Here is a 7,186-nt window from a genome sequence, read left to right on the forward strand (position 1 = left end):
GTATCAGTCCTGCAACCGCTGCCAAGACATAGGGGTCACATTATATTTTTATCATAAGCTCTTTGAAGCAAGATTGTCTTGTAATTCCAGATTTGCACCGTGCCTGGGATAACAAAGTACTGCCCCAGCACCGCCAATACAAGCAATAGCATGCTGCATGTTATTTAATGGTCAGCGTTATCCTGTTGTTCCACTATTTAACATCACACGTCTGGGATCCGCCTGGTCCTTCTCCGCCTCTTTTTGCTGCTCCCATGCAGTTCATCCCCTGCCCTGCAGCCCCGATTCCTGCAGGTTATTTTTTCCCTAGACCCGAAGCAGGGAGCGATGCCCCAGGAGGAGTTAAAAGCCGTGGTCTGTGTTGTGCGTAGAGGAAAACAGCAAACGGAGGCGTAAAACATCACCCCTCAGCCCAGCTATCTGCTCATTTCTCTGTGCCCATTATTTAATCCCCTCTCTGACACCAAGCTTTTGAATCGCCAAACCTGCCCCATCATTTTGCGCTCAAACACCCCAAAACTGTATAAACACCCACCCCCCGCCGCTCTGCGAAGCCAAACGCCCGGCCCTGGGGAGCAAAAGCGGATGGATGCAGAGGAGTAAAAAGGGAGGAGAAAGGCTGAAACTGGGAGAAAAAAAAAAAAAGTCCAGGCGAGCTCTGCTCTGCCCCAACGCCGGCACCCGCTGCAAAAGCCTAAGCTGGGATGGGGGGACCCCAAACCCTGGGGTATGGGACCAGCAGCACGGACATGTGGGGAGCAGGATAGGACCTCCTCGGTCCTGGGAGCAAACACCACCCACGCCAGCGGAGCCCAGCGCCTGCTCCAAGGGCGGACGTGGCACCGTGGGATCCCGGATCCCGTGTCCCAGGGTCACCATCATCCCTGAACCGACCTGCCCAGGCCTCAGGCCCAACCCCGGGCAGGGAATGGCTGCAGATGAGTTTGCCACAGCCCGGGGAGGGGAGGACAAACCCAGAGGGTGTCTGAAAAATGTAAATTTCTGCCCCTGCCCGGGACCTGGAGCTGCTCGGAGCAGTCGGGGATGAAGCTTTAAATCAAGGAAGGGCCCTGGGCATTTCCTGTAGCTGGGAGACACTGGGAGCGCTGGGAAGGGAGGAGCAGGGTTCCCCCCACGGCCCCTGCCTTGGGGATGGAGGGGGGCTGCTGTCTTCTCCGACCCCCTCGGGAAAGGGTCCCTGGGGCTGGGGGGGTGGAAGTGGGATTAGAGGGTTAACGAAGTGGATGGGAGGACGCACGTGACTGGCTGTGGAGTGGGGGAAGTGGGCCGGGGTGTGCGAGTGGGTGTGGGTGTGGATGGGGGGGGTGCCGGGCGATCCCTCCCTTCCCATCGCCACCATCCCCCTCCTCCCCGGCCCCCCGCACAAAATCCGTTCCCCGCCGGCCGCCCCCGTTCCCTCCAACCTGCGCCATGGAGGCACCGGGCTGCCCGGCCTTCCCCCCACCTCGCCGGGCCGGGCCCCCCCCGGGGCTCCCCCGGGCTCCCACCGCCTTCACGGGCGGTCCACCGGGACCCCCCCGGCATCCGCCGCCGCTCAGCCCCCGCCCGGCCCGCTGCCCGCCGGACCAGGCAGAGCCCCGGTACCTGGGGGTCGCCAGCCCGGGCCCCCTCGCCGTGGCCGTCAATGGGAAGCCCTTCTACCCGGCCGGGGCTGCAGGTACCGGGGCGAGCGGCGGGTGGATGGGGAAAGCCGGGGCCGCCGACCCCCTCCCCGGCCCCTTCGGCTTCTCTTTCCTCCTCTCTGCCCCCGCCCGGGGGCCTGATCCTGCCGCTGTCCTCGGTGGCTGCCGGGACCCCCCCCCGTCTTGACACCCCTCCCCCAGAGCGTCCTATCGCCGACACGCTCCCCCCCACCCCCCGGTTACACCGAAGCGGCCGCTGTCGCGATATGGCCCCGTCGGAGCGGAGACCGCCGGGGCGTCCCCCGACGGGAGCCGGCAAGGGCCGGGCCGGTGCTCCCGTGTGTCGGGCAGCCGGGACTGTGTCGCGACAGAGACCGAGGCCTCCGGGATCGTTCCCCCCTTCCAGAAACAGAGCGGGGGGGGGAAGAGGGAGACGAGGCGATGGGAGAGACCGGGCCCCGCTGCCGCGACGGCGGGGACCGGGCCGGGCCCGCCTCGCCCCGGGCGGAGAAGCGGCGGGTCCCGGTGGGGATGGAGCCCGTTACCGGGGCCGGAGAACGGCCCCGTCCCTCGGAGGAAGCTGCAAAGGTGCCGCCGCTTCCCGTGGCCGAGCCTCACCGGGCAGGACCGGCGAGAGCAACCGGAGCACCGGCCGCACGGACGGGCCCGGGCAGCGCCGGCAGCTCCCGGCCCGGGAGGCCGAGCCGCGGGGCTTGCAGAGCACGGGGGCTCCCCGGTGCCCGGCTCCAGCGCTCCCGGTTCCCCCGGTGCAACGGCCGCGGGGTGCCCGGCTGCCGGCCGGGGCTCCGCACCCCCCTCCGGGCTCGGGCAGGACGAGGCGCTTCCCCGGGGCTCTCCCCGTCGCTTCCGCCGGCCCAGCGACCCCCGCCGCTCTCTCGCGCTTTCGCTCCCGGCCGGGACCGTCGGGGGACTCTGACCGGGATGGGATGGCCCGGCCAGGTCCCGGCCCCCCGGGCCTTTTAGTTCCCTTCCCCCCCCCCCCGGCTTTGCTTAAATATAAGAAGAAAAAAGCAGCGCGGCGGGTGTAATGGGAACCAGGTGGGGCCCAGCAAAGCGGCCCCGCTCCCAGCCGGGGGGAACAGGTAGAAAAAGCCCCGGGGGGTACCGGGGGCACCGGGCCGGTCCCTCCACCGTGCTTACCTGCTGCCGGTGCAGCAGAGGGGAGGCTGCTGTTCCCGGGGGGGGCCTTCTGCTAACGGCTGGGATGTCTCCCCTGGTTCCCGGGAGTCCTTTCTGTGCCCCCGTCCCTTCACTAATGATCCCTTTGAGTTCTCCTTTCCCCTCCCGGTTAACCCAAGAATTGTACAGCTGTTCCCCAGCTGCTGACTTCCCCAGCACCGCCAAATCTTTCAGGGGGTGTCAGTTTAGGAAGGGGGGGGGGAAATATCTATATCTTTCCTTTTTCCCATCCCCTTTGTCCCCCTGCAACACCGTGTTTGTTTAACTACGCACCCATATCCTGCTCCCTTCCTGCCTTCTCCTTCTTTCTGGCCATTTATTTATTTGTCTCCAACACCGACACTCGGGGGTTGCTTGGATGTGCAGCACATTGCCTTTGAAAAAGGGGAAAACCCCCAAACCCTACGCATTTATTGGGTGGCTTTGTGCAGTGGGGGGTTTTTATTTCAGTCATTTTTCCTTATTTTTGGTCACATTTGCATTTTTTGCCTTCGTTCTGCTCCTTGGTGGGGTTTGGTTTTTATCATTAATCACCCCCGGCCTGGTGGCCGAGCCCTTCAGAGGACAAAGCAGGGAGGAAACAGTAATTTGGCCTCATCCTTTCGCTGTTACCCACCGCCGGGCATGTAGACAGGTCGGTACCGAGAGTGACAGGGATTGATCACCCCCCCCACCCTATCCCAGATAACATTTTCCCCTTAATTTGAAGCAGCTGGACCTCGGCTCTCAGCTGCACGCTGTAACCCCCAAATTGCCTTAATTAGGAAACAAGGAAACAACCAAAAATCAAAATTGAAAGTCCGGAAAAGGCCGTGGCGGGAACTGGTTTGGGGGGTGCAGAGCCCTGGCTGGGTTTGCAGGGATGAGGACCCAAACCCCGTTCCACTGGGATGTGATGGCTAATGGGGCCGGGAAGGAGGATCCATCCCAAAGGAGGCGATTTTCCCCCTCGGCAGCCCCACGCGCTGCCCCCAAGGCGAGGCCGTGGGCCTGATCCTGCCCCTCTGAAGGGGCTGGTGGTCTCTACCTGCAGCACACCCAAGTTTCTGAAATAGAGCTTGGGGTGGGAGTGAAACTAGGGCAAAACCCAGCATTTTCAGGTCATCTCCTTCCTGGGTGAATCCCCTGTGTCCCCCCAGCTGTTGAGGTCCCCAAACTGTCCGGTCCCCCCCCATCTGCTAGGAACCCCCTCAATCCTCCCGGTGAACCGATTGAGCTCCTTGGGGTTCCAGCAGCACACAGCATCAGCTGGAGCCGCTGAGCTCCATGTATCCTCACAGGGAGACAAACAACCCTCCCGGGGCACAAAGGTGACCTCCGAAACGCGTGACAGTGACTTATCTCTTGGACCCATTTCACAAGACACCCCAGAGATGCAGCAGCAGCAAGGGTAAGGGGGAGAACCCCCAAATTTCTTGCTCTGGCCCCACAGGAAGGTGGGGAAGGGGAGCTCTTCTCAAACAAAAAGCGGGGGAGTTTATTTTTCACTCCTTTCCAAATGGTTTCCTGAGAGTTACAGCTACAGGGAGGTGCTGGCCCGGGGGCAGGCAGAGGCTGCCCTTGAACCAAGCTCAAGTGCGGGGGTCTGGATACGGCCCAGCACCGAGGTGGGCTGGGGTTACTGCCGGAGCCGATGTCTCTGCCCTGGGTGCAGCTGAGCAGGATGGAGGCGTCAGCCCATGCTGGAAGGGAGCGGCAGGAGAGGGACAGGAGAGTTGGGCAAAGCCCTGTCTGCAAAACGACTCTGCGCCCGCCTTCTCTGTCGTCGTCCCCCACCCCATCCCTAAGTAGCAGCACCGAGACGGTCCCTGAGTGGGACCCCTGGCCACAGGTCCCTGAACACCCGCTGCGCCAGCCAGGCTCCCCCCCTGCACCCTCGGGGAGAATTGCCTGCCCACAGCTCCCACCATGAGTGGGGATTTTGCCCTCCCCGGGGCTGGATTTGACCCGCTGCATGCCCGTGCCGAGCCCCTTTCTCCAGGGACTGTACCCCAACATCCTCCTGGGATGAGGGGGACCGCACGGGGAGGGGATGCAGAGCTCTTGGCTTCATTATCACCATTAACACCACCCTGTCTTTGCCTCTCCCCCTGCCAGGCAGCGAGAAGGGATGCAGAGGCGGGTACCAGGTGATGCCCGCAGCCTGCCAGGCTCCCCTGAAAGCCCCGGGGGAGCTGGGGTGCCCGCTGGCAGCACCCCTGGGCAGCCTACGGGAACACAGGGTCCCTGAGCTCCCTGAGCCCCTGGGCAAGAGCAAGAGCAAGAAGAGGAGGAACAGGACTACCTTCAGCACGTTCCAGCTGGAGGAGCTGGAGAAGGTCTTCCAGAAGACGCATTACCCCGACGTCTACACCCGAGAGCAGCTGGCACTACGGACGGACTTGACTGAAGCCAGGGTGCAGGTAAGGGCGAGAAGAGGCAAAATTTGGGCTGTCACTGCCAACCTGCCCCCTCCCAGCAGCCCTTAACGTGATCCCCCCCTGCATCCATCATCCCCAGCCTCCCTCCCCACCTCAACCCCCAACTCGGCTCCCTCCAGCCCAGGACTGGCTGCGATGGAGCTGCCATCCCAGGAGAGGAATCCCCGGGGACCTCAGCGCGGATGGGGCTGGGAGTGGCGCATCCCGGGACACGGGGGCAGGATGAGGCCCTCCCTCGCCATCCTGGCTTTGCCGGCATCATGCTTGCGTCAGGCCAGTGAGCTCTGAGCTCTGCCCAGAGGCGTCTCCGTATGGTTTGAGGCTCCCGGTGGGAAGAGGCAGCTGGAGGGGACACCCAGCAGGGAGAAAAGTGAAGGCAGGCGGGTAACAAAGCGAGCAGGGAGCACCCATTGGGTGCTGGGTGTGGATTTAGATTAAATTACCTGCAACCATGAGAGCCCCGTGGCAAGCATCCCGGTAGCACAGCCTCCTCTCTGGGAGATGCTGCTGGAGCCAGCACCACCCCAGCCAGCGCCAGTCCCCAGCCCCAGCCAGCAGCATGGGGGGGGACACACACAGGCAGGTCAGCAGGACCCAAAAAGCCTCATTCTGCATTGAAATGTGGGGTAAATGAGGTGCAGAAGCACAGGGGAGAGAAAAGGACCATCAACGGAGCAGGACTGCTCATTTTCCAAGAGGGATAAGAGATTTATTTCTGCTCTTGGTAGAGAAAAAGGAAGAGCTCAAACAGGAGTGCCCACAAGGGCAGTTTCCTCCATTCATCTCCAGTTTACCGGGATGCTGGGGCAGCACGTTAGGGTTCTTTTCCTGCTGGGAAGATGAGCATGGAGCTGGGCAGAGGGCTGTGCATCTCACCCCAGGCAGGCAGGGGTCCCTGTGCCTCAGCCCCCTCCTCCATCCCCCCAGGTCTGGTTCCAGAACCGACGGGCCAAGTGGCGGAAACGGGAACGTTATGGGAAAATCCAGGAGGTGAGAGATGCCGCGACGGCTGCCTGCTCCAGCCCTGTGCCCCCGCCCAGGGCAGGGGTCCCATCCCACAGCCCTGTGGTTCCATCCACCCTTGGGAAAAGCACGTGGCCCCGGATGGAAAAGGGGGAAAAGATGCAGCATTACATTTTGCCACATGCTGGAAGATGCTGCTTTACGTCCCCCTCCATCTCCCGTGGGAACATGCACTTTGAGTCAGGTTTTGGGGTGTCTCCCCCCAAAACAAGCCTCACATCCATCAGTGCTTCCTGCCTCTCCTCCTTTTCTACAAAACTCCTTTCTTTTCCCCTCAACATTGGAAAGTGTAAAAATACTTTAAAACTCAGCTTCATGTGCATCCCCAATGCTGCACTCTCCCACAGCCGCCCAGCACAGGGGGAAGGAAGATTTTAATCAGGATTCAACACAAATCCCTCCAGGCAATTAAAATAAAGCAAAGGCACCCTGGGGGTTGGAAGGGGGGGTGATATGGTTCCCCACCCACATCTAGCCTCCCCCTGTTTCATTTTGGGGTTGGTTTTTTTTTTTTTTTTTTGGTCCTTCCTTTCAGCTGCAGAACAACCTGTGGCCAAGCTCCAGCCCTGGGAGCCCTGTGGGGCTCCTGCCCCCCGAGAGCATCCCAGCTCCCTGCGTGTCTCCGTACCCCCACGCCCACAGCAACATTGCCGGCTTCATGGGCATCCCTGCTTCTCCCGGCCCCCACCACGCCATCAATAGCCTCTACTCCCTGCATGGCCTGCCCCCCCCAGCCCTGGGCACCCACCCCTTCGAGCCGGCACCCGAACACAACTACAAATCACCCAACCTGATGCCGCTGAGGATGAAGAGCAAAGAGGTGACCAGCACCCTGCTGAACTGGGCTACGTGATCCCCTGCGGGGAGGAACACTGACCATTCGCCTGCCCCCCGCCCCCC

General features: G+C 62.1%; 1 protein-coding gene across 1 annotated transcript; it reads left to right on the top strand.

The window, feature by feature from the left end:
* The first annotated feature begins 1,416 nt into the window (after positions 1–1,416).
* Positions 1,417–7,186, top strand: ALX3 (ALX homeobox 3). Its single transcript, XM_075776107.1, has 4 exons — positions 1,417–1,678; positions 4,941–5,245; positions 6,191–6,253; positions 6,822–7,186. Exons 1-4 carry the CDS (start codon positions 1,432–1,434, stop codon positions 7,137–7,139), a joined length of 933 nt encoding a protein of 310 aa, XP_075632222.1. The 5' UTR covers positions 1,417–1,431; the 3' UTR covers positions 7,140–7,186.

This window comes from Balearica regulorum, chromosome 25 (assembly GCF_011004875.1).
Source record: "Balearica regulorum gibbericeps isolate bBalReg1 chromosome 25, bBalReg1.pri, whole genome shotgun sequence".
NCBI lineage: Eukaryota > Metazoa > Chordata > Aves > Gruiformes > Gruidae > Balearica > Balearica regulorum.

Coding starts and splice junctions, on each gene's coding strand:
- ALX3 (XM_075776107.1), top strand. CDS start 1,432: ATGGAGGCACCGGGCTGCCCGGCCTTCCCCCCACCTCGCCGGGCCGGG. Junction 5,246..6,190: donor TGACTGAAGCCAGGGTGCAG/GTAAGGGCGAGA, acceptor CCATCCCCCCAG/GTCTGGTTCCAGAACCGACG. Junction 6,254..6,821: donor GTTATGGGAAAATCCAGGAG/GTGAGAGATGCC, acceptor CCTTCCTTTCAG/CTGCAGAACAACCTGTGGCC.